This window comes from Lactuca virosa, chromosome 8 (assembly GCF_052849685.1).
Source record: "Lactuca virosa cultivar CGN04683 chromosome 8, Lactuca_virosa_CGN04683_v6, whole genome shotgun sequence".
NCBI lineage: Eukaryota > Viridiplantae > Streptophyta > Magnoliopsida > Asterales > Asteraceae > Lactuca > Lactuca virosa.
In genome coordinates, this window is record NC_136433.1 from 46,727,466 (window position 1) to 46,755,332 (window position 27,867).

Here is a 27,867-nt window from a genome sequence, read left to right on the forward strand (position 1 = left end):
TTTGGTGAGGAAGATGATAGGAAGGAGTTAAGAGAAAACCATGTGGAAAGTGAATAATTGAGTAAGCATTTGGGATAAAAGTGTGCAAATATCAATAGACGATGAAAAAATTGAGGGTAAAGTGTGAATTAGCTAAACAAACTGTGCAGTCTTACAAATATATAAAAACCTTGTGACAAAAGTGAGAAATGAAAGAAAATTACTGTTGAAACATGCCATGAGCTTTAATATATATATATATATATATATATATATATATATATATATATATATATATATATATATATATTGGTAATAACTGTTTTTTAACATATGAATGACGTTTTAATGTTTAATTTCAACATGATACTAATTTCAGCAAAGTCAAATGTTTTAAAACAATATCATTGTCAAATAATTAAACTATTAAAGGGAACTTTAAATCTAAAAATATAACAACGAAATTGCCTTTATTTTACCTAAAAACATTTGTTATATTTAGATTATTGAGAAATTAAATATCTTCCTACAATTTGTTCCTATTATACTCCTACCCAAATGAAATGGTGACAAATGGATTAAAATATTATCAATTTCATTAAATGTGTCATGTGACACATGTCAACATTTGATATGATAGGTTAATAAGTAGGAATAAAATTTAGGAGAATATTTAATTTCACTAGATTTATTAACATGTGTGTTTGACATGAAGCTTTTAAAGGCTTCTAGAAGCTTTTAGCTTTTGAAAACGTAGGAAAAAAAGGTTTTGTTTGCCACAATATTTAAAAAAAAAAAAAAACTCAGAGTCTAAAACTACTTCAAGTATATCTTTGGAGTTTTTAACTTTTAGTTTTAACTAATTTTACACATTTAAAATCCGATAACTATTTTCCCAAACACTTTTATATATATATATATATATATATATATATATATATATATATATATATATATATATATATATATATATATATATATATATATATATATATATATATATATATATATATATATAACTTTCAGCTAACAACTATCTAATTTTACCAAACATGCCTGTAGTTTAAACTTTAAGAAGGAAACATTTTTTTGTACATGGTGATCATGTATCGATGATCAAACCGCTTAACTTGGTAACTAAAATGTATTTTCATTAAATAAAAGGCTTGTATCATTTGTAGTATGTGTATAATTTAGTTTCTTATTAGCAATATTTTTACTACTGTATTCTCTTTACATTTTACTAATAATAATATTTTGATTCAGAGATGGTTATACATTTTTCTAATCTTTATGGCAAGAGACAACAAAAATAGTTCTCGCTTTATAGTCACATTCACACCAAAAATTAAATTACAACAAACAAAATCATAAGTTCATAACTCAATACAAACATTATCACTTAAAAAATAATATATATGATTTAACATTAAGTTCGTGGATATTATGACAGTAGGTATTACATTACACTGATTAACACCGATAGAAAATATAAATACATAACTAATTTTCAGATAATATTTACATTTGGTGTTGTGTTGTGTGGTGTATATATATATATATATATATATATATATATATATATATATATATATATATATATATGATACTAGTGAATTTTAGAAGGGCGTGGTAATTTTGAAAATAAAAAATGTGTTGTGCAACATATTGGAAGTATAATGTCTTATGAAAGACAATACTGAAAGTACAACGCTATTATTGGGTAGATGTTAAAAAGTACAATGCCTTACGATAAAAAAATTAGAACAACTCTGCAATCAACATAAATGAAAATAGAATGGTATAACTATAATTCACCAGCAAAATGAAAGTACATTGCTATTTTCTGTAGCTAGCCCTTATATATTGCATAAAGCAAGTAGTACACTAGGGAAAGAAAATAACCTATATACATGGAATTGGAAGGATTGAAGGCGCACACATCTGTTGTTATATTTTGTGCAAGAGATACAAGGATCATTTGTAGTAAGTTGCACCTGATTTGAAGATTATGTCCAATAAATATGCATAAATATTCTGATTGGTTACCTACACATGTATATTGGATAACAATACAATTAAATGTATTGATTTTCTTTTCATTTAGTCCAAATCTCTAAAACTTGCGTTTGAAGTAGGATGCTACAATTAATTAAAAAAAAATCATTGAAAGTAGATTGCCATTTCCTGCGTTTCAAGCATTCTTTTGTGTATAAAGTACCCTCTACAATTTTAAAAATAACAATCACCAACAAGCTGAATCAATCATTCAGTACTTGTAAATTAACATGGAAATGGTATGTTTTTTTACTCAATTGGCTTTATAGTAACAAACAAGACTTAATCTCATAGTTAACTATGTGTATTCCATTTTTATTAAATGTAAAAATAATAATTTTATAGACCAAGGACTTGCTTTCTCATAGGATCTAAACAAAGCATTACATACCTATATGAATTAAAGATTCATCAAACATATAATATCCATCCATTATAGAACCAAATCTTTTATTCATTACAAGAATTATGGAAATAATAACTTTCTTGGTGCCTTTTCAAATGTTGCTAACATCTCCAACAGACAACACACTGATGTGCTTTTTCATGTTCCCAAGTTGCAGACTTCAGAAACTAAAAAGAGTTGATTTTTCAATTTAAGGTCAAACACGAAAAAAAAAACCATATGAATAGATGAATACACCATAATTTTTCATATAATAGATATGCTTGAATAAAGAAAGAGTGCCATATAAAAATGTTCATATTTTATATGGCATGGCATGAATTGTGGACTTTCAATTTTCATTTATTAATTCATATATTTGATTTGTGATAATATAACTAATAGGCCATTAGAATCTACGACATTGTATAATAATATTTGTGGTTTTTTGCTAAACAATAGTTGGGATGTCTTTTTTTATGACGAAATTAATCTACATTATGTAAAGGCGGCTTTTCATTCTGAAAGAGGTAAGATAAAAACTAAAAAAAAAAAAATTACATCTTATAAACATTTTTTCTAAGAATCCTCAAAATCAATACTTCAAAAATAAATAGTTGCTATAACTTAAAAATCATAATAATTAAATTCAAAAAAATACTATATATTTTCATTATGTATTTTAGTGTTTATGTTTGATTTTCTTTCAATAAATGTTATGATTAATAAGTTAAGTTGTGTGTCTATGCCCCATTGAATTGTTATGAACTGGATTTTAAGAACAGATTCAATAGCATAAAATCAACCAAATGATTCTAATATTGACTGAAAAGTGAAAACACTCTATAATACCCCAAAAGATTACAAGAACTAAAGATAGGATAGCGGAACCAATTAATAGCCAGGGGTAGTGCTACCCCTCAAGTTTGTCCGAGAAATGCAACTTTTTTTGCTGAAGAAGACGTGTTACTCCTAGAAAATATATTGTGCTACTCCTTAGCCCAGATTGTTGAAGATGGGGGACAATGAAGATGAAAAAGAGGAGCTGTGAAGTGAAACACGGACATAGGGTTCTCTACTTTACAGCTCAAACTTCCGACTTTTACTTGCTCATCTTCTCAATTGTTGCTTTATTTGCTTTCTGATTTTGTCTGTATTCAATGATGATTTCTAATTTTCTACTAGTGGAAATCATTAAATAGTTTTATAGATTATAACATGTTTCAGGAGTTTTTAATATGGGTTTGATTGTTTAATCTGTGGTCTATGTTTTTTATGAACACCAAGTGTTTGATAAAACTCTTCAATGAAAAACATACATAATGTTGTAACAGGTGATTTGAAACAAAACACATGAATCAATTAGAATCCCCAGGTATTGATTTTATTGAATGTTTTTCTTGAGGACCAATGGAAATGATCAGATCTTTTATACCGCTTTCCATAAGAACTATATCATCTGGTTCAATCACTATATTCGTTCCAGTAGCTATTTTCTTGGTGAGTTTTTATTTTCAAATGTGTTTAGTTTTCCTTGAATTTTTTAAGTTTTATAGGTATAACCCCATGATTTTTAAAATGAATAAATATTATGTTCCTTGCATTTAAGATGGAAATCATATCCTAAAGTTATTTTATGCATATTCAGGTTGGAGTGTGTGCAAAATAAGTTGAGACTTCATGAAGATGAATTCTTGGATTTAGGTTTCATAAAATTATCTATTGACATGCCTGACCAAATGTCCCTTATAGTATGTCTTCATATTGTAGTGTATCCCTCATGACACTATTAAGAGTGTATCCCTCATGACGCTATTAAGAGGTTGGAGGAAAGTGGGAAGCTTACATATACTCTATTTGTTCACATTGTCTATTTTATTTTCAAATTCAACTATACTCTAATTTTCAATTTCTAGTTGTGCCTCATTAAGAGTGATTCTACCTTATATAGTTTCTTAATTAAATAAGAATACTCAAATAACCAACTTAATACCCATCTATATGAACCTTGCAACTATATTTATTGTATTCACTTGTTCTTGTTTCATCTAGACTTGATCTTAGATAACGATCCCAAATCCAAAACTGAGTTTTTTTTTTTTCGGTTTTACCTTTGAGTTTAAGAGGTCCATCTTTAGACCTTACTGGGAAAAAAAAAGAAATTTGTGCCACCCCTAAATTTTTTTTTTTTTGGTTCCGCCACTGACTATCCCACTACCCTCTTATACTATTTGTCATAACAACTAAACAATATAAAATACCCATAATGCCCCTATACTAACAAAATGCTCTTTATTTGATGATTTCCCCAAACTACCCCTATCTAACTTATTTGCCTAATATCAGAGGTATAACATCAACCTCATTAGTCATGACTCTCATGAGACCGTCAAAAAATATAAATGAAATTTACAAAAAGAAGAAAATCCTGGTGAAGCGCTTATTTGAGAATTTAGTTAATACAGGAGATAACAATTGCATGACAACTGAACTTGCAAAGAAACCCCTAAATTTTAAAACCATATTCCAATTTCAATTTCTTTCAGAGGCAATCCTCTTATCAGGAAAGAAAAATATTATTTTCAATCAGTTGCAGATGAACAAAATTCAAATTAAAATTTTTTGTTGACATTCCGAAGCCCTGACACCAACATAAAATAGCACGAAATTGAATAATAAGAGTATTACATGGTTATTTATATTTTTTGGTAAATATATTTTATATACATGATAAAAAAAAATTATATTTTTATTTTTGTCTTTAAAATAAAAAAAGTAAGAAGTGAAACGCATTGCTTTTGTCCTCCCCTAGGAATGGGGAAATGATTATAATATAATATGAAAAGTGATGGAGATTTTGGTTTGTAAAAAGTTCTTGTATCCTGAAAGAAATTTGAATAAAAAGAAATCATAATCTGAAAGGCATTTGGGCAAATAGATTTTTCGTTTTCATTCATATTTGAACATTTCTGTCTATTGTATATATTTCATAATTTTTTTTATGAAGATGTTTTAGTCTAATACTGAATACCTTTCCCCCACTCCTATCAAATATCACGAAACATGAAATTTATTGAATTCCATCCATTTGGAAGCCAAAAAACCAAAGGAATGGATTCCAACCAAATGCTCCCAAACAACATATTGGTAAATACCACTTTGTTATTTTGCCATGTTTTTTTGTTGCAGTTATTGATGCTCAGAGTTTTTGATGGAGAAGATGTTGGCACTCCTCTCCAAACAGGTTTTTTTGTTCAACTCTTGAAGGTTATTATTATTATTATTATTATTATTATTATTATTATTATTATTTATGTTATTTGGTTTTAAGTAAAATTGGAACTGAACTTATCTTTCCATAATCAATGTAGAGAGAATGCAGCAACACCCTGGAAAATATAATTTTGCTCTATAGGGGTAAAAATAAAAAAGACAATAATGACCTCACCCTGGATGTAGAATTGTAAAAATGTGAAATTAGAAATTTATAATGAGAGTGTTAAACTTACTTACTTTGATACGGTAAGACCCAGGAAGTTCTTGTTGGAGAATTATATTATCTCGTGCTCCAGACCAGTTGTCCCAATTGGATCTGTCAAAATAAGTTACATTAAAAAATATGAGTTTTATTCAAAAATGTGGTTTGATAAGGAAAGTAAACCTATTATCTTATCTTGTAGATAGATTTAATAAAACTGATGCACAAAACCAATTAACAAAACAACCATATTCATAGATAATACAAATACAGGGGGTTACCAAATATGTGACCAATGAACAACTAAACAAGGGAAACTTCTTCAAAATCCATTGTAGAAACTGAAGTAACAAAGAGAAAATGACAAGAACCTACGAATCATTCCCTATACAATATTCCACCATACAGTTGATGTTATCCTAATAACTGGTTCAACATGTGAAACATCAAACACAAATTTTGCATAATTTAGGTTTCTTAATTACATAATTTCCACAAAACCTAACCTTATTCCAAGGCTAAATTTGGATTATATAACTGAAATAAAAGCTAATAAATAAAACTCCTTTAAAAAGAGCGGTAATCATCTTCTACTTTATTAAGTATGTTGCATTGCATGCAGATTATTGAAATCATAATCAATTGACCCAAATAATCTAAACTAATAATCAATTTCAAGAGACAGCTTAACCAAGGATTAGAGTTTTGTGCAAACAATAGATTGGAATGAGTCTCGGTCCTTTGACATTCTTATAATGTAATTAATTAAAAACGCATACCTTGGTCGTTCAAAACCAAACGACCGGAGGAGAAGAACTCTCGAAATGGTTTCTTCAAACATCGCCCGACTATGCCTAGTTAACTCGGGAAACTGTCGATTGGAGGAGGCAATGGTGTCAGACATTCTTACCCGATCCAATCTTCTAACCATAGAGAAATTGCAATTGTGAAAGAAAAATAGAAACTGAGACATGAACGTAGGGTGGATGATGTAGCTGTGTAGAAGAATGATTCTTTTTTCGTTACCATCTGAAAATTGATAGAGAAGAAAATGCTATCAAGAAATCATCTATCAAAGTAATTGATTCAAAAACAACAATACCTTTAAAGTATATAAACGTGAAGGCAGACGGTAACTCTCTTGGTGTAAGACGCTCGTAGAAGTTGGAGGGGGTGACTTATCTATAATGAAGGAGAGGTGGCGGTAAAAGAGGGTGTAAGAGTGGCTAGAAAGTTTGGGAGAAACGCCGCCGACAAGAAGGAAAACCCACTACCAAGTCTTTTACCTCATCGTCAGGTCACGCTGACCGGAAGCAAGCAGGCAAGAAGCTTTCATCAGCGCCAAATGGAATCCTAGTGTCACGGAAAGCTGATGCAGGACTGAGGGGGAGTTTAAACAGGCAATTACGTCCAGATCACGGAGGCGTGAGGAGTGGTCGGTGGGGAATCGACGTGGGTAGCTTAATTTTGCAGAAGAAGGTTTAGCATATATGTATATGATGATATGTAATTGGTCCCATATCGAAAGATGGAAGAGAAACAGTAAGGCGAGAAGCGGCTATAAATGGGGGGTTAAGGGAAATGTAAAACGCATGATCCTTCAAAGCAAGTTTTAATGGGAAGTGATGAGTGGTCATCGTTCGCAATTAAACATGCGAGATGGGGTGTCTGCCTAAAGCTTTACGACAATTAGGCACCTCCAATCTTAACCATCTGATCCCTATTATATTATAGTTTCAAATTTTATTTTATTTCATTTCTAAACTTGTTTTGAATGTATAAACTAGGTTTCTTTCATTCAAACCCAACATATATTTTTTTAAAAGATTTTTTCTTTTCTTTACTTATACATAGGGCTATAATAAAACATTAAACCTATAAATATTCGGAAAAATGTTTCAAAAACGACCGACTATAGGCTTTGTATAAAAAACACCAACCAAAGTCTCCAACTTTATCTTTTGTTCAAATCTCACCTAATAGTAAACTGATTCTTGTGGGTTAATCGATGAATTGGATAAAAAAATTATTGAGTTGCCATAAAATTAATGACATGGTATTTATTTATTTAAATCTTACGCCTTGTTTCCGAGTTCTACTTAACGAGGGAAATGGAAGGATACGGAGGGAAAATGAGGGGTGTCGAAGGAAAATTGTGTTCCCGAGTTTTATTAATGAAAGAAAAGTGAGAGGAGGGAAAAGATTTTGGAGCCATATTTTCCTTCCAAATTTTCCTCCCAAATTGGGCGGATTTGGAAAGAAAGTGAGGGGAAAGAAAATTTTAAGTTTTATTTTCTTTTTCTTCCTAACTCGGTAACAAAAAAACTTAAAATTTTCATTTCATTTCATTCGAACTCAGGAACACGGAATAATGAATATTTTCTTTCCATTCCATTTCTTTCTGTCAAATTTTTTTCCCTTTCCTTTATTGAATTTACAAAATAAAACTCGGGAACAAGGTCTTAGGGATACCTCATGTAACGACCCAAAAATCAGGGGTAAAAATTTCATTTTTGTTACAGCTAAAACATTGATACCATTTATTTCAAACATGTCAAATCCTCATTAAGTAAAACATTTATCAGAGTTCATCCCAAAATCAATCATTGCAGAAATCATAGGTGTGTGCACTGCGATCAATCCGAGCCCTTCATTTCCAAATTGATGAAACCTAAAACCAAAACTGTAAACCGTAAGCACAAAGCTTAGTGAGTCCCCCAGAGCATACCTCACACCCACAATGCACATAACACATATCCTGTTAGCTATAAAAGCTACATGTATCACATTTCCTGCTAGAAATAAAAGTTACATATAACACATAAGCCATGCATACCAAAAACCTGTAAGGATGCCGTGGGCTCCCCCCAGGGTCTTACACCATTGTGTCATGGGCTACCCCACATGGTCTTAACCTGAGAATGTCATGGGCTACCCCACATGGTCTTATATCTAATTGCCACGGGCTCCCCCCGGGGTCTTCCATGCAAGTATCACAAAGACAACTAGCATAACACATATCACATAAACATATCATATATCACAGAAATATCTACACATAACACAAATAAACCTGTAAGGATGCCGTGGGCTCCCCCCAGTGTCTTACACCATTGTGCCATGGGCTACCCCACATGGTCTTTACCTAGGAATGCCATGGGCTACCCCACATGGTCTTACATCCAATGCCACGGGCTCCCCCCGGGGTCTTCCATGCATTAGCATACAATCACATATCAAATCACAGAATGACTAACACATTTACCCTAATAACATAATGGGCCGACCTTGGTGCCTTAGACCCATGGGTATTGTGAGAAGACTCACCTCGAATGCAGAAGCTTCCTGAAGAATTCCTTAGTTGCTGCCCCGCCAGCCTCCCGAGCTACCACTACCAATCAATATACCCAATTAGCAATTGGGTCCCATACCATAATCCTTAATCCATGCATGGGGTAAGATGACCATTTTACCCCTGCCCCAATATGGTCCAAAACAAAGGCCCAAACCCAAAACAAAAGCCCAACATTATAATGTCCATAAACCATCAATGGCCCAATTATCCAAATTGGGCCCAGACCTTTCTAGTGGACCTTATACTAAAACCCAATATTCTCCTTAGTCAATAATCCCGACCCAAATGGCCCACGAAGGCCCACAACAATCTAGTCCAAGAATTGGCCCAACCGAGGCCCATAATGCGAAGTTCATTTCTATATTGGGCCACAAGGCCCAATAGGCCCAGCTATTCCATTATTGGCCTAAAGATGCATTCAGGCCCAACTATCAGCAAATCCAGGCCCAAAACCATTAGGGCCTAAAGGTTCGAAGTCCACAAATGGACTGTACGCGCAGCGTACTACATAGTACGCCCAGCATACAAACAGCTCATGCACAACATCCATTAAGTGCTTAATACTTTATCCAACAAGTCCAAATCACAGATCTGAGCTATACCTAACGTCTAAACCCATAAAGTCACTGACTTGGTGACTTTGCATGCCCCAAACAAACCCAAACTCCAAAAATGTCATTCTACTTCCATAAAAGTGACCCTAACTCAAGCATGAACCCATTAAGACCATCAAGATGGCAACTTTTGGTCTTAGGGACTCAAATAGCATCAAGGGTGGCAACCCTAAGCCTAAAAACGGATTTGGAACCATAAAGCTCCATTCTTGGGACCAAAAGATCCAAAAACTAAACATAATAGATCCAAGCATTCAATGGTCAAGTTCAAAGCTTTATACCTTTATCAAGCTGAGAATGAGTCCTAAAAGCCAGATCCACAAGCTCCTCCTTGATTCTCATCTTTGCATCAAACTTCATCTTCTTGAAAATGGGTCAAACACCCCAAAAATGGACTCGATAAGCTCAAAATGCCACCATGGATGATATATGACGATTTCTAGAGTTTAGAGGGGTGGAGGCTGAAGATATTAGGGTTAGGTTATGTGATAAGGAGTTTAAATAGGGTCCATGACCCTAAAATAGGGTTCTGATCTGACTGGAGTACACCCAGCGTACATATGGTACGCCCAGCGTACTCCAAAAGTATGCCAGCGTAATGCCTTCTTCACTAGTACGCCCAACGTACTCCTTGTGTACGCCCAGCGTACTCGGCTAAGCGTGAAACTACTAAACTTCCGAAGGCCATAACTTCTTCGTTATAAATCTGTTTTCGACGATCCTTATATCCACGGAAAGGTAACGAGAAGCCCTACACTTCTATCAACTCATATCTTCCTAAATACCTTCCGAACAAAAGTCCATTTCCACAAAAACCCGAACTGCCATTTTACCGAAATACCCCTAGGCTCCAAAACACGAACCAAACACCTGGATCACTTCTAATACATCACCCGCACCCAAAAGGGGCTAGATCTTACCTTCCCAAGAGCCATAATACTTATAATGACCGACCTTCGAGCCACCGCCTCAGACTAGGAGTCAATTCGGAACAGAGTGTTACAACTCTCCCCCACTTAAATTAGATTTCGTCCCCGAAATCATGCATCACCATTCCCGACATACCAGACAACCTGAGCAACATCGCCACAAACGCATGAATACCACAGCCTACCCAAGCCAACTGAAACCAATCCTCATAAGGTTCCAGAATACGGAGATGAACGAATTCCTTGCAACCTGATCACACCTGCCCCATCTGAAATCTGAAGTCTCGAGATGGTCTGTCACCCTGACAGACTGCCTTCATCGAATCATCATCGAACTGCCTTCACAAAAACCAGTCTAGATAGAATACTTCCCACTCATAATACCTTGAGGCTTCCTAAAGAACAAAATCATCGGTCAACTGTGACTACCGAATATCCAAAAATTCCACATACAGACCCCAAATCACTGAAGTCACTCCTACTCCTCTTGCTGCCACATGGCTGCTTTCCTGGAGAACACCCGGGACCTTCCTGATCCCAACTTGCCTACCAACCATCTGGAACATCGGACACCTTCCCGATTGTTGTGCCAGATTTACACGCTCCACAGTCCCACATGACCTCTGAAGGACACCTCGTCTGACAATAATTGCCCTAGCGATACCTCTTCTCTCGACTCCTTCAATCCCTTGATCCATCCGATCTTGACAGGCTGGCAACCCGTCGCCACTGAATCTGAAGCAAAAATGAACGCTATAAGAACAATTGTGGTATTATATCATACCCGACCTCCCTTGACCTGTCTTTTCCTGGTTCAACATGTCGTGGTCCCATTACTGATAGAACCAACTCGAGTCACATCGTGATGGCTTGAGCTACCATCGAACCAACCCATTCATTACCCTAGTATCCTACATTTGATGCCCTTGGCATCCTTATGCTCCCAAATCCCATCTCACTGCAATAAAACCCTGCATTGAATATGTGCGAACCCCGATTCAGAATCCTTTCCGAAACGAGTCGATACCCCCGCTACTACCTCGAGATCCATAATGCACCATAACTTCCGACATCCCTTACTGTACTGATGAATAGATACCCTTAGCCGATTTCCCCGAGACTACCAGTCTCGTACCCGGTCCAACCACCAGGTTCCCAAGAGATCAAATATCAGGACTACCTAGCCGTAGCCTTACTGCGCCACGTACCACTTATCCACAAGATCCTGCAACTCAACAGCCTCTACCAGTTCCGTCCTAAATTCCCATAACCATCCGGGCTCGCCCCCGGATAACTGATCGGTCAATCACCTCTGGTTCTGATCCTAACTAAGTTGTGGCTCCCCCACAACCATGCGAACTAGTCTACCCTAGTCCAAATCACTTGGAAGAATCCATGAATGCTACGACACCCCCGCAGTCTTACAACACTCTCTACTGCTAGTGAATGCTACGGCTCCCCCGCAGTCTTACAACACTTCCCACACTATCTGACCGATAGTGAATGCTACGGCTCCCCCGTAGTCTTACAACACTTTCCACACTATCCGACTGCTAGTGAATGCTACGGCTCCCCCGTAGTCTTACAACACTTTCACCCTCACATGATCACTGACCATAGCCCTATCGCTCATCTATCAATCCAAACACATCTCAACGTTGAGCGCCCACGTGGTCTATCCTCCCAACTGAACTCAAACACTGACTGGGACTCTACCTGGTTCCCTCCCCCAAAGCCTGCTATATAACATCAGACGACACGATCCAAATGTTTAGGATTTTCCCGAACTCCCATCCTCGATATCCTATATTCAGTCAGCCCCTAAGGCTGACTTTCCTCCCCCAAAGGGGAATGTGAGACGCATCCTCGTCTTACACTCGCTTCTATCCTGGATATCTGAATAAATCTCCCCCACTTAGATTCAACTAAGTCCGCTCAACATAGGAGAATTGAAGGATTCCCTAACCCTCTCTCGTTCCAATGATCAATCTGCTGACGGCCAGTGCTTAACAAAGCTTTAACACCATGAATTACCCTTCCAAAACAACATGATTCCTGAAAACCAGCTAACACTTCTTGAATCCCAACAATGCCAATGACTCTAGCTGTTCAAACTGATATCACACTCAGATCTCAGAGTCCAAAAGTCGGATGCTTCCTACAACACTTCGGCGACCACTTCTCTCTTCCTTTGACAACCCCAAAAGCCTTTCCAAACATAATTTCTAAGGTTACTGGAACCTAGTCATAATTCCCTCGTTCAAGCCCTTGAACCAACCCCGAAAATGACTGGAGCAGGTGCACCCACTGCTCCTCCCCGATCGTCAGACAGTCGACCTCCTTGCCGTCCACGCAACGAAAGAGTAATGGGCTTGCTCCCTATGGCCAATCCCTGATGACGTGGCCAAACCTGCTACACCTGTAGCAACCTGGATCGCTGGACGGATTCCGATAACGACTCGGAGCAATCACGGTACATACGGAATTCGATTCGCAAGATACATCCGCCCGAAGATCTCTCAAAGATTCCTTGACATGCCGAATGGCATCTGCCAACCCTTGCTAACCCAGACAATAGCATAAAACCAACCTGAGATCCAACTCATCACAATTCCCCAAGCGTTACAAATACCCGGTATCCACCGGAAATGGCCGAAGATAGCATATCCACGAACATATGAAGGGTTCCTGACCACCTCCTCATGTGGTAGCCCGACCACCCTGAGAACATAACGTAGTACCTCCTTCCGATCATAATGACAGTTCAACCCTTGGAACGAAACTTCATCGCACAGTTTCTGCAAGCGTTGCACTGGATCCGACCCTGCTGGCCTCTCAAATGCTGATCCAAACTCTTGGGTCTCCTCCCGAGACCCTCCAATAAATTCACCTGACCTGAACCTCTCTCATTGAGGTACTCCTAATCAATCTTCCGCCTCGGGCTCTGGAATCCACATCATCCCGAGTCTCGCTCCCTGACCCACTCACCGGCTCAATTGCCACGACTACACTGCAATAACTGGAGCAATATCTGCTCTAAACCGAGCTACAAACTATCCTTGAGACTTGGTCTACAATCCCGAATGTGTAATCGATCGCACCATCAATCATCGCCGCCTGATACAAGAGATCCAAGGCGAACTCAAAATCCTAGCAGTCCTTCTGCTAACTGGCTCACCATCGGAGCCGGGACCAAACCCTGGTCCTTTCCCTTGCGTGCTCATCCGCATTCTGCACAGCAGCTACCCCCACGATCCAATCATAATCAAAATTTCTCTTTCCTAGGCTTCTTATATTTTCCAAGACTTTCCCCGATTCGAGTATGGATCCTGTGCTTCCAGTAGTATGGGCCCAATACTACCTTCCACACCTATCCATACTTTCCTCCGGAATCACCCCGGATCCTCTAAGTCACCTATCCCACTGATGCGCCAAATATCTGCCAAACAGCAAGCACAATATCCACCGAAACACCTACTAGGCTTCCCCTAGGCTCCCAACCTCACCGAAGCGCCCCGACTAACTCACTGGAGCATATCCTAGGCTTTCCTAGGTTCTCAACCTCGCCCTGCCATCAACTGCTGAGCAACTCCCCATGATGCCAGCCATCCACCTCTTGGATATCATCATATCCGCTTAGTAGCTGAATCCCATCATTCAAGAGTTCCACAAAGCACAAAGCAAGCAGCATTGGTGCAGTAGCACTCCGATCCAAAGAACTATCATAGAACTTTCCGTCCACATGTCGCGACTTGCGCTGTCCACATCCATCCATCCTCACTGTCGGCTGCCTTATGCATGCAAATTATACACAGAACAGGATCTAATAGACTGTCGAATAATTGACTCTACCCTAGGACCACAACCAGACGAGGAACAGGAAATAAGACCAAGTCAATAATTCTAAGGCTATAAGATCCTAACCGTATACAATTTTCAAAACATACACATTGCAGTTACAAATACCAATTATCATTCTCATTCCAGCATGACATCCAATATCCTCATGGCTACAAGCACCACATATCAGGCCAACCTATTGCTGACTACTCAGTACTAGCATGCAAGTCTAAAAGCTCATATAGCATATAAAGGCATCTCTCCTAGCCCTAACTAGCATGCGATATCCAGATTCATAATCAAATCATAACATATAACAGATGTGGGTATTTTGGGGAAACTTACTTGAGCTCGGCTGATTGCATGCACCACACCCTTTCGTTTCTTAGAAAACTTTTCCTTGAAAACATTTTCCTTTAAAACCTTACAGATCCTCAGTTTGAGTTCAGACACACCCGAAAGTATGTCTGCATCCCTCAAACCAAGGCTCTGATACCAACTTGTAACGACCCAAAAATCAGGGGTAAAAATTTCATTTTTGTTACAGCTAAAACATTGATACCATTTATTTCAAACATGTCAAATCCTCATTAAGTAAAACATTTATCAGAGTTCATCCCAAAATCAATCATTGCGGAAATCATAGGTGTGTGCACTGCGATCAATCCGAGCCCTTCATTTCCAAATTGATGAAACCTAAAACCAAAACTGTAAACCGTAAGCACAAAGCTTAGTGAGTCCCCCAGAGCATACCCCACACCCACAATCCACATAACACATATCATGTTAGCTATAAAAGCTACATGTATCACATTTCTTGCTAGCTATAAAAGCTACATATAACACATAAGCCATGCATACCAAAAACCTGTAAGGATGTCGTGGGCTCCCCCCAGGGTCTTACACCATTGTGTCATGGGCTACCCCACATGGTCTTAACCTGAGAATGCCATGGGCTACCCCACATGGTCTTATATCTAATTACCACGGGGTCCCCCCGGGGTCTTCCATGCAAGTATCACAAAGACAACTAGCATAACACATATCACATAAACATATCATATATCACAGAAATATCTACACATAACACCAATAAACCTATAAGGATGCCATGGGCTCCCCCCAGGGTCTTACACCATTGTGTCATGGGCTACCCCACATGGTCTTTACCTAGGAATGCCATGGGCTACCCCACATGGTCTTACATCCAATGCCACGGGCTCCCCCCGGGGTCTTCCATGCATTAACATACAATCACATATCAAATCACAGAATGACTAACACATTTACCCTAATAACATAATGGGCCGACCTTGGTGCCTTAGACCCATGGGTATGGTGAGAAGACTCACCTCGAATGCAGAAGCTTCCTGAAGAATTCCTTAGTTGCTGCCCCGCCAGCCTCCCGAGCTACCACTACCAATCAATATACCCAATTAGCAATTGGGTCCCATACCATAATCCTTAATCCATGCATGGGGTAAGATGACCATTTTACCCCTGCCTCAATATGGTCCAAAACTAAGGCCCAAACCCAAAACAAAAGCCCAACATTATAATGTCCATAAACCATCAATGGCCCAATTTTCCAAATTAGGCCCAGACCTTTCTAGTGGACCTTATACTAAAACCCAATATTCTCCTTAGTCAATAATCCCGACCCAAATGGCCCACGAAGGCCCACAACAATCTAGTCCAAGAATTGGCCCAACCGAGGCCCATAATGTGAAGTTCATTTCTATATTGGGCCACAAGGCTCAATAGGCCCACCTATTCCATTATTGGCCCAAAGATGCATTCAGGCCCAACTATCAGCAAATCCAAGCCCAAAACCATTAGGGCCTAAAGGTCTGAAGTCCACAAAGGCCCAAGTCCTCCTGAGAGCGTACGCCCAGCGTACCTCTTCTGTACGCTTAGCGTACTGAGCAAATGGACTGTATGCGCAGCGTACTACATAGTACGCCCAACGTACAAACAGCTCATGCACAACATCCATTAAGTGCTTAATACTTTATCCAACAAGTCCAAATCACAGATCTGAGCTATACCTAACGTCTAAACCCATAAAGTCACTGACTTGGTGACTTTGCATGCCCCAAACAAACCCAAACTCCAAAAATGGCATTCTACTTCCATAAAAGTGACCCTAACTCAAGCATGAACCCATTAAGACCATCAAGATGGCAACTTTCTGCCTTAGGGACTCAAATAGCATCAAGGGTGGCAACCCCAAGCCTAAAAACGGATTTGGAATCATAAAGCTCCATTATTGGGACCAAAAGATCCAAAAAGTAAACATAATAGATCTAAGCATTCAATGGTCAAGTTCAAAGCTTTATACCTTTATCAAGCTGAGAATGAGTCCTAAAAGCCAGATCCATAAGCTCCTCCTTGATTCTTATCTTTGCATCAAACTTCATCTTCTTGAAAATGGGTCAAACTGATGGGTTTTGAGCATTCTAACACTCCTAAGTGTACATGCAACCCTAAATACCTTGGATCTATGTTTTCTCTATTATACATACAAATATGATTATCCAAGGTATTATCCTAACTAGCATACCAAAACATTGATACTAGGATAATAAAATAGATAGAATACATACCTTGTTGTTGTTGCTTGACTCCATGAAGCTTGAGAGCCTAGTGCCCCAAGTGTGACACCTCAAATGGTTCACACAACATCATGAACTCTTGGAATAACCATGAGAAGAAGACATACATGTTCAAATCGGCTAGCCCTCAAAATATGTATCACTAGTGCAAATTTCTTGAACTAAAGGGGTTCTTATATAGTGTGGCTATTAGGGTTACACCATGTAACTCATGACTTTACCCATTCCTTATGCTCCATGGGTTTTAACCTCCATGGAGTATCCATGGATCACCACATGGGTTAAACCCAACATAAAGGAATCTTGGATCATAAGCCCACATATATAAGAATGAATGATTTACACAATCAATCCCCATATATTTAATTAGTCTCTTTTTGATCACTAAATTAAGTCCAAATTAATTCTTGATCAATACTAATTAAATAACATGATTTCATATTAATATATTAGAACTTATAATATATTAATATGTCACAAAATGTCTTTTCCTCATAAACGGTCTATCCAAATGTTCCGATGCCATGCAACCCAAATGGACCATGCCGAGTCGGGTCAAGTACATATCAATTATAGTTATGGACTTAGACACTAATCCAACACAAACACCCCAAAAATGGACTCCATAAGATCAAAATGCCACCATGGATGATATATGACGATTTCTAGGGTTTAGAGGGGTAGAGGCTGAAGATATTGGGGTTAGGTTATGAGATAAGGAGTTTAAATAGGATCCAAGACCCTAAAATAGGGTTCTGATCTGACTAGAGTACGCCCAGCGTACATATGGTACGCCGAGCGTACTCCGGGGAACATTCGCGATCCTCCTGGTCAGTACGCCCAGCGTAATGCCTTCTTCACTAGTACGCCCAACGTACTCCGTGTGTACGCCCAGCGTACTCGGCTAAGCCTGAAACTACTAAACTTCCGAAGACCATAACTTCTTCGTTATAAATCCGTTTTCGACGATCCTCATATCCACGGAAAGGTAACGAGAAGCCCTACACTTCTATCAACTCATATATTCCTAAATACCTTCCGAACAAAAGTCCGTTTCCACAAAAACCCGAACTGCCATTTTACCGAAATACCCCTAGGCTCCGAAACACGAACCAAACACCTGGATCACTTCTAATACATCACCCGCACCCAAAAGGGACTAGATCTTACCTTCCCAAGAGCCATAATCCTTATAATGACCGACCTTCGAGCCACCGCCTCAAACTAGGAGTCAATTCGGAACAGAGTGTTACACCTCATAATAAAGGAGCGACTTGACTCTCCTGCTTTTCTTCTCCTGCATCGTCTTCTTCTTCGGGTATGTGATGGCTTCATCTTCTTCTAAAAAGTGGGAAGAAATGAGATGAAACAGAATTGAAGTTACTGCAATCCAACTATGATTAGTTTTCACAATCCAATTCTAACCAAATTTTTAAATAATATAATATGTAATTACTTTTATTCTATTAATAACGTTTTTTTATTTATTTTGAAACAAATAAATTATTGTTTATTTAATTATAAAACTATATATATATATATATATATATATATATATATATATATATATATATATAAGATTATTTTATGTAATGGATAAACAAAATTATAATCATAAAATGAAATATAAAACTACAAATATAAAAAATACAAATTATTTAATTATTTATCAATACAACATATATGCTATGTTTCTTCCATTTTTTTTTAATCCATTTGTTGATCCAAAATTGAGTATTTTTTTTTATAACTTCAACTTTGATGCCTTTAATAAGCCTTATTGCACATAGTTATACAACACTTTATTAGAAGCATTACATTTTTACTTTTTTCTTTGTGCTGCATCTCTATATGTTGGGTGTTTAATTGTTAATTTTATTTTTATTTTTCATTTTTTTTCTTTGTGCTACATATTTATTTTTTGGACATTTAATTTTTAAATCAACATCTTTTTTGGAGTTTCTAGGTTGGAATAGACACAATATTCTCTTATTCTATAGTCCTTGATTTTTCCATGTTTGCACCGATCTCTTTATAATCCACTCCACATTCAAGATGGAAACATGTCGGGTCACAATCTAGCTCAAAATCCATTTCGGCTGTTTACACATAACTTCGTTAAAAACAATATTGTCATTAAACTTGTTCCCAACTTGCCTCGTAAATTAGGCTGGAGGGAGTGGTGCCGTGCTCCCTCATTAAACTACACTGACACGTAGACGTCACCTCACCCATTACCACAAAAGTGTGGTCTCATACCACACCCAATGAGTGGTGTCACACTCCTTTAAATTATTTTTATTTTTTAAATAAATAAATTTTTTAGTTTTAAATAAAAACAAAATATTTCATTAATTAAAATTAAAAACCATTACATTACTTAAAAAAAATCCTAGGAAATTAGAAATTAAAAAACTAGAAAGCTTAAACGTACAACTTAAAAAAAACACACACACACACATCAAATAATTAAAAACTTGGAAAACAACTACAAATTAACCACGATTAGCGTAACGTTTTTTCACGTCTTCCTTCATTTGCAAAACGACTTAAAGCGCATCCCCGGTCAAATTCGACGCAGGTCGCTGTCCTTTTGTTTCCGACTCTTTCTATCCGAAGCAAGTTGCAAAAATTTATCCATTCTATCTTTTTGCCCTTGCCTTTGTTTTTTGTTTGTCCCTTCCCATTGGTCGGGGGGTGGTGACACTTGAACGAGCTCATCTTCGTTGAGGTCAAAACCAACACGAGCATCAGATGAAGTGTGTTCCGAGTCGGAAGTTCTTGACCGTTTTGATCCGCTATTAATGTGTTCGTCGCTTGTTTTCAGGTTTTCCCATTTTTTGTTGGTTTTGAGTAGATTCCAAACTTCAAAAAACTTGAAAGTCTTCTTTTGCTCTTTTTGATAAATGTTAAAAGCTTTCTCCAAAACCACTTCGCCACTTTCGCCGCTTTCCCATTGCTGTTTCATGTTGTTATATAAATCGTTAAACAACATCACATCTTTGTTCATCTTTCCCCATTTTGAGTACACCTGATGTTTAGTACGATATGGTTCCAAGTTCATTCCTTTATGGAATCGAGATCTAACGCGCATCCAAAAACGATCATGTTTTTTGTTACTCCCGTCTTCGCGTCCTCTGAAACGTCAATCCATGATTGTGCTACTACTAACTCTTCTTGAGGTTGACCACGCTTTAACTTCTACTTTCTCTTTTCTTTTATTTCCTGGTTGAGAGGGTTGAGTTTGTGGAACAATTTTTGGTTCAGATTCAGAAATGGGTGTTTGTGATTGTGATTGTGTTTCTGGAATAAACTCTGGTTGGGAACCAAAATCAAAAGGATCAAAATCTTGGTCAAATTGTGGCTGTGTTTGTGGAAATAGTAGCGTAGGACGTGGTTGTTGGATATGTTGTGAAAAATAGAAAAGCATACCCCCGTAGTGGTAGGAAGGAGGAGAATAAACTGGTTGATCGAGTGAACGTCTTGGAGTTGTGGGTTTTCTGGTAGGTGTTTTTTTGTTGGTTGGATTTCTGGAGGATGACACTTTTTGTAGGTTTGAAAAGAGAGAAGATGGTAAAATGTTGAAGATGGTAAAATGTTGATGAGTTTTTTTGGTTAGTTTATGTAACGTCCGTGTTTCTAGGCTAGGCATTGATATTGACGTTGTAGTCTAGGTTAACCTTTGTAACTCATTTTGAAGAAATGAAAAGGAATTATGTGAATATTATGTGTATTATGTGTTTTATGCTTAATTACTAGGATTTAATTAATTAAGAATAAAAATGAGCGTCGAAAATAAATATTAGATAAAGCCGATATCTATTAAGAAACTTGTAGTGGGCGTGACAAGGATTACGGATATATAAATAATATCAAAATCCGAGTTATAACAAAGAAGTTATGACATGTCGAAGTTTCGCGACAGAATCGGCACGACGCTGTATGACGTAAAAAGTGAATTTACGATAAAGTGATTTTAGCCTTAGTGATCTTAATGAAAATTGTAACGACCCTAAAATGTCAAACTATATAAGATATATTTGGGCTAAATACATTCAAGGGTAAACCCAAATAGTAAAACGTTAATGTTTTTGTGTTACACCTATTTTTCGATGATAGTTCCCAATTATAATTTTACAATGTTATTTAACGATTATAAATATTATAATATGTAAAACAAAATATATGATGATATTTATAAAATAAATAATAAAAGAAAAACAAGAAACATTGATATTTAAGTTAAAAAGATTTATGATGATTATATAAAGAAAACGTATATATATATATATATATATATATATATATATATATATATATATATATATATATATTTCTTACAAATGAAATATAAATGTTTTAAACTTATCTTAAAACAAAATGGACGAGTCAACTTCTTAAATACGAATGATACGTGTTGATCATATATTTTCCAATTTTGGGATAAGATAAGGATAATAAGTGTTGGATATATAAGTATGTTCATACACATTTTATTAATTGAAGTTTATACGTGTATGGATGACTAAGCTTATTTTCTTTTCTTTTTTCGACGGAAGCTTTGGAAGCCTTGCTTATTTTGTAGTATAAATATCAATAGCCCCTTCTTTTAGTTGATATCATAACACTCAATCAAAAAGAAAAGTTAAAGGAAATATAGATATAATTTTGGAAGGAAAAGCTAAGGTGTTAGAAGAAGTGTTGGCCTAATCATAAGTAATCTATTTTTAACAGGTGAGTGCATAGTTACTTTCATCTTACACATAGATATGAAGTCTTTTATATAAATTACGTGCTACGTGTGCATATTATCTGTATACTTGCTATCTATGCTGGATGAACGATTTTATACTCGTTTTAAATGATTTAAACTGTATATGTATTTTATATCTACAAAATGTGTTGGGTAAAACATGGGTAGATGTAATAGTTGCTGTGTGACAAAATAAAATAATGAGAGACCTCGTTATAGATGTTATTGATGATCCAGTCATCTAGCGGAGTATAGATGACGACCACGGACTATTCTAGACAGTCAAGTGGAACGCTAGCAGGCTCGCAACCTGTAGGTATTTATTTGAACTGTGTGTTTATTTTAACTGTGTGTTTACCAACAGTACTCCATCCCCCACATGGTTGCCTTATTTGACATGAATTGCTAAGGAATCCCCGAATCATGTGTTGTAGCCCCGATGAAAGTCCTTAGACTAGGTCCCTTGAGTTAGATGTTTTAGGGACGTAAAGTGAGGATAACGGGAATGGGTAATCGGGTTTGTTTGGCTTGATAAAGTTAATAAACTTATTTATTGTGGGTTGAAAACCCTATGTGCTCACCAGACTCCCAAGCCTGACCCACTCAGTTTTTTTGTATTACAGGTAGTGGCGCATGAGGATAGATGTTTGGATGAGAGATAAGGGATTATAGGTCTGTAAATACGAAATAATGTAGTAAGGCTTATGTTGTACTGTTTATGCTTTTGATCTGTATCGAACATGACATCCCGAGTCTTTTAATGAAATACATTTCTTTGGAATGCTTTTGATAAATCTTTATCATATTTTGTTTTGGGACAAATTCCGCAACACTTTTATTTAAAATGTTACTCTGATTTTTAAACAAGCATAAACAAAAAAATATCGGTCTTTTCTGGCCGTGAAAATGGGGATGTCGCAGTTTATAAAATATTTATAGTAGTGGTATATATATATATTTGAAAAATCATCGTTTAAAAACGGTAAAGAGAAGAACCAATCGCAATCGAGAAAGGAGTAGACCCCTGGAAGGCCGCAATGCGGCCGAGACCGCACCTGGACCGCACCCAGGGGGCGGTGTGTGTGATGATGTGGCAGGGGAAGCACGGCCTAGACCGCACCCACTCGTCTTAAATGAACTTCATTTTCTAACCATCTTTCATACACATTCCCCTTCTTTTTTTATATGATTCTTGGTATAAACTGAGTTTTAAGGTTTGACCCTAATAATACTATAATCATATATCGTTACAAATTGAATCTTGTGTGACAAATAAAAAAAAATCAACCCACAACATAATCTCATATAATTTTTAGTACACCCACCTCATGTATGTATTACGATATAAGATTATATTATATGATATATACACATATAATTAAGATGCAAAGCATGTGTTGTATCAACAGCTCAAAAAGTTGTACCCAATCCATCCATCTAACCTTGAAATGTATATATATGTACCAAGAGCTCAAAAACTTGTACCCAATCCATCCAAAACATCCAACATATCGGCATTCGTGTACCCTAATTCCCTCCTAGGCGAGCTCCCCATGCTTCGACTCGATCTCGATGCAAAACCCTTCAATCTGTTCTTCTTCACCATCACGAATTCCTGACTTTTGCTGATTCCAGGAACCAACATCCTTCGCTTCATCACCTCCTCCAGAAGATTCCGATCTTCCAATGAGATCTGAATGCGTTGAATCTTTCCAGTATTTTTCAATCGAGATGGATCTACGACAACGCCATTGTTACTCGGTGGAGGTGGAGATCGAGCAGGAACGTATTTTGGAACCTTGTCTCTGAATCTCACAAGGCTTATTAAACGGTGAAGCCAGATGATTAATTCAAGTATGTATCGATCCATTTTCTGTTTATCAGCGTGATAAAGTGTTTGAAGCCGGATAACATTGTTGCTCCCTGTTGTCTTCTTCCCAAAATCATTGCTGTTGAAAAAACGAGTCCAATTAGGTCAAATACGAAAGAGAAAGACATCCAAAATCGATATGCATAAGAATTGATTAGCTTATTACCATGTGTTTGCCCACTCTCCCACCCATCCAAAACCTTGATGCGCTCTATAAACACAAAATTGAACAATTTCAAAGTATTAGGAACACAAATCGAATTGTTTGAAGCATTGGTGTTTATATATCTTGTTAAATACATACTTGGTGGTATCTGTAGCTACTGGAACCAGCCATTGGAGTGTTTTTTCCATTTCTGCCTTGATTTGAGGCATTGTCATCTGAAACAACACACTTTCTCTATAAGAATCACCAATGCAAAGTTTTTGTACTCAAATATAGATAATCTGCTTTTAATTTTCATATATAATACCCCTTCTTTGGTGTCAAGTGCTTGCAAGCGAGATCTTAAAGCTGTCTTGACATTTGTTGGTAAACCGTTGTATAAATTGTCCCTAATATTAGGAGGTAATGAAATAGGGCGAGATGCCTGTAATAATAATCATAATTAATCACAATAATGTTAGTTTAAAGATTAAACTAAAATAAATCATGATTACAAAAATGTGAACAATAATGGAGAATAGCTTACAATGTTGTCCATTTGAGTGATTAAGTTGGCATAATGTAAAGAAAGACCTGCAACACCTAATGTTTCAGGCTTTTTCAGGGCCTCTTTGCCATTCATTGTTGAACTTGGATCTAAAAGTAATAAATAGCATCGTTTAATCAAGGGTTTTATGGGCTAACTTTTGAATTTTATATAAAGAAATATATTTAATACAAGATTTTGATACCATTTTCATCAAAAGCTTCCACAATTGCTTGATGAATGTAGGTGACAACATCTACAAGCTTCTCCACAATCTCTTCCAAACTTTTAGACCAAAGAGATTTCTTTTTCAAGCTTCTCACGAGTTTTCTTTGATGTTTTACATCACTATGTAAGATTGAGAGACTCTCTCCTACAATTTAAAGATGACATATTAACTAAAATAATCAACACCATAATAGAGAAAAAAAAAAGGCAAAAAGACAATTAGAAACTTGCTTAATAACAAAAATTGTTACTATTTTTTATCTATAATTATACGTGTCTAACCTTTTCGGGGAAGATTGAAGGCTTCAACTTCCTCAAGCTTACGTCTGTAATCTTGTTCAAATCTTCCTAAAGCATGATACTCATGATATAATTCCTACAACAAACAAAACAAGATATATAATCTTTTACTTGATGAATAAAACTTACATCATTTTTCTAGCTAAAGATGGACTTATGGAACTAATAACATAAGAAAAAGAAATAACAGATAATTGAAGTTTTCAACTTTTTGATGTATATCAAATAAAGCTTTTGAACTTTTTGATGTATATCGAATAAAGATACTAAAGCTTTGAACTTTGTGATGTATATGGAATAAAACTTTGAACTTATTGATACATATCGAATAAAGTTTTTAACTTTGTAATGTATATCAAAAAATTCTTTTAACATTGTGAATGTATACAGAATAAAGCTTTGAACTTTGTGATGTAAACTGAATAAACCTGTAAATTTTGCAATGTATATCGAATAAATATAAGCAAATTACCGAAGTATATTGAGCAAGATTGGTCAAGTCTTGCATAGTAATTTCCGCCTCCTCTCTTAGCTGTTGATTTGTTAACAGATCTGTATCCAATCTGATTCATCAACAGTCAAAAAGTCAAAATCCAGTTCCAATTTCATAAAAAAAAATGTCAAAATAAACATCGGATTTTTACCTCGAAAAAAACCGACCCAAATTATGCCATTGTGGATCTATACACATATCCCCAAACCTCACAACCTCTCTAGAAAACACATCAAGTTCCTCCCTACAATAACAAAACACCATATCATAATTTATAAAAACAAATATAAAAATTGGTTTAAATGAGACAATAAAGGAAGAAGAAGATGAAAATGAAAATATTACCTCTTGTCAGAAGCTGCAATACGTAACAACTCCTTTGAATCTGTGGAAACTAAAAGCTGAACGCCTTCTGAATGCAAAATCTCTTTTTTAAGAGTCTTGATGTTTTCTTGAGAAAGTGATTGCATTAAATTGGAGCCTTTAACAATGGTGTTAGCTACTTCAAATGCAAGGATTGATACTTTATTTCCTCTTGAAGCCATATTTGATACAAATCCACTATTAGCATTCAAATTTATCATACTACTTCCTAATGTATCCAACACTTCAAGACCTACACTACCCACTTTTCCAAGAAATGTGCTCACATGAGGTGCCTATCAAAATACAAGATCAAGAACACAACTTTAGTACAATTATTGTTTTTTGTAAAGAAACACCTTAAAATGGTTTTTTTATCATATGAATTATTGGTTAAATCTTTAACTTTTAGACAAATAATCAACATTAGAAGTTTATAATGGAGCTTTGAGTCCAAATTTGTAAAAAATAATGTCACCATGTCATATATACAAGATTACGGAGAAGTTGTATGAATATGTTTTTGGATGTATACAAGATTATAGAGAACTTGTATATGGTTTTGTTTCAAATCTAGAAACCAATTTTTTTTCATTCATCTTCAATTCTAGATTTCCCTTTTCATTTTTCAATTTCAATTGCAGGAATCAACATTTAACAGTCATCCTAAAGTTCCAATTTCAGATGATCTTATATGTGTGTGTGTGTGTGTGTGTGTGTGTGTGAGAGAGAGAGAGAGAGAGAGAGAGAGAGAGAGAGAGAGAGAGATTGAACATACAGACCTTGATAGCCCCAACCCTAGCTGGAGTAGATGGTTTCAATTCTCTTGAAATGGAGAACATCAGTTCGCCAGAATCATAAGGAGTTATCCTCCTATGATAAACATCATCATCATCATCATCATCATTATCATGATGTGAATAAGAAGAATATAAACCTGAATCATCATAATCATTCTTCTTCGTCTGCCGACTAAAACTCGTCGCCGATTTCAACTTCCCTGAAAACCCCAAAATCCCCTTATCACCGCCATACTCCGCCGCTACGCTCCGCTTCAACGTTCCACCAGTACAAACCCCTCCCATTTCACACAATTCCGACTACTCTACTGCGTTGTTTTACCTGAAAAATCCGCTTGATTGTTCAACATCGCAGTGTAACCAACCACATCCGAAATTCAAAGAAATCGACGAAGTAGATGAACGAGATGCGAGCTATGTATCACCGCAAAAAGGAGAAGAAAGAACACAGATAAAGAGTTGAGAATATTGGAACGATGATTCGTTGCTATGAAGGCTTATGATATGATTATAAGAACACGCTAATTGATGGGGTTTTTTTATTTTGCCAATTGGGGAATTTGGGTTGAATTGAAAATTCGAGATTTGGATTTTGATTGACGAAAATGATTTAAAAGACAAAAGAGCAATAAGAACACAAGATTAAAGGGTTTGACTCTTCTTTAGTTTACTCTCTCTCTAGAATTTTTCTTCTCAATTTCTCTTTCTAGTTTCTAGATATCTTCCGGGGAGGTATGCAGTTGTGGAATTAATTATGAAAGTCGTCTACTCTTTTTTTAGTTTTGACTAGCATTTATTATCCGATATATAATACTAACACTTTGATTTTTGTCAGATTTTATTTTCGGAAACAACCTTTTTTTCTATTTGGTTTTTTACACCTTGTAGCCTTTGCTTCAATAATTTACTAGGGAGTTTCTTTTACTCTTACATCTTAAGTATTCATCGTATGAAAGAGGATATATCATGTATATAATAATAGTCTGTAAATTAGGTATACAATGGTATGTTATAATCGAAAAACTGATTTCATATTTCAAACCCGAATTATTGATTTTATCTCAAATTCTATACATAAAATCAAAGACAAATTACCTTTTTCTATAACGATTTTA

The 27,867-nt window shown here is 36.1% G+C and overlaps 2 protein-coding genes, 1 long non-coding RNA gene and 1 other non-coding gene across 8 annotated transcripts; 2 read left to right on the forward strand and 2 right to left on the reverse strand.

Moving 5' to 3' along the window:
• Positions 1-1,709: 1,709 nt before the first annotated feature.
• On the reverse strand, positions 1,710-7,589 carry LOC145132865 (uncharacterized). Of its 5 annotated transcripts, none has more exons than XM_079067807.1 (4): positions 7,003-7,589; positions 6,680-6,929; positions 5,936-6,014; positions 1,710-2,028 (listed from the first exon to the last, which is right to left on the reverse strand). In XM_079067807.1, exons 2-4 carry the CDS (start codon positions 6,871-6,873, stop codon positions 1,957-1,959), a joined length of 345 nt encoding a protein of 114 aa, XP_078923933.1. In that variant the 5' UTR covers positions 6,874-6,929; positions 7,003-7,589; the 3' UTR covers positions 1,710-1,956. The 5 variants fall into 5 exon arrangements, 2 of the variants coding, with proteins under 2 accessions (XP_078923933.1, XP_078923934.1); XR_013718269.1 differs by having other exon boundaries at positions 1,717-1,976; XR_013718267.1 differs by lacking the exon at positions 1,710-2,028 and adding an exon at positions 2,375-2,610.
• Positions 7,518-7,621, forward strand: LOC145135115 (small nucleolar RNA Z279/snoR105/snoR108). The gene has a single exon (XR_013719593.1). It is a non-coding gene; the product is annotated as a small nucleolar RNA Z279/snoR105/snoR108 (small nucleolar RNA).
• Positions 7,622-21,771: 14,150 nt separating this feature from the next.
• LOC145134408 (uncharacterized) lies at positions 21,772-22,800 on the forward strand. The gene is made up of 2 exons (XR_013719133.1): positions 21,772-21,987; positions 22,630-22,800. It is a non-coding gene; the product is annotated as an uncharacterized LOC145134408 (long non-coding RNA).
• Positions 22,801-23,279: 479 nt separating this feature from the next.
• On the reverse strand, positions 23,280-27,459 carry LOC145129624 (protein PSK SIMULATOR 2-like). The gene is made up of 11 exons (XM_079064395.1): positions 26,735-27,459; positions 25,935-26,248; positions 25,741-25,833; positions 25,569-25,659; positions 25,079-25,172; positions 24,774-24,941; positions 24,569-24,678; positions 24,350-24,466; positions 24,181-24,257; positions 24,043-24,087; positions 23,280-23,955 (listed from the first exon to the last, which is right to left on the reverse strand). The coding sequence occupies exons 1-11, from the start codon at positions 27,035-27,037 to the stop codon at positions 23,478-23,480; spliced, it is 1,890 nt and encodes a 629-aa protein (XP_078920521.1). The 5' UTR covers positions 27,038-27,459; the 3' UTR covers positions 23,280-23,477.
• Between the last annotated feature and the right edge of the window lie 408 nt (positions 27,460-27,867).

Coding starts and splice junctions, on each gene's coding strand:
- LOC145132865 (XM_079067807.1), bottom strand. CDS start 6,873: ATGTCTCAGTTTCTATTTTTCTTTCACAATTGCAATTTCTCTATGGTT. Junction 6,015..6,679: donor TTTGGTTTTGAACGACCAAG/GTATGCGTTTTT, acceptor TTATTTTGACAG/ATCCAATTGGGACAACTGGT. Junction 2,029..5,935: donor CTGGGTCTTACCGTATCAAA/GTAAGTAAGTTT, acceptor ATACATGTGTAG/GTAACCAATCAGAATATTTA.
- LOC145129624 (XM_079064395.1), bottom strand. CDS start 27,037: ATGGGAGGGGTTTGTACTGGTGGAACGTTGAAGCGGAGCGTAGCGGCG. Junction 26,249..26,734: donor CTAGGGTTGGGGCTATCAAG/GTCTGTATGTTC, acceptor GTATTTTGATAG/GCACCTCATGTGAGCACATT. Junction 25,173..25,568: donor ATCTTGCTCAATATACTTCG/GTAATTTGCTTA, acceptor TGTTTGTTGTAG/GAATTATATCATGAGTATCA.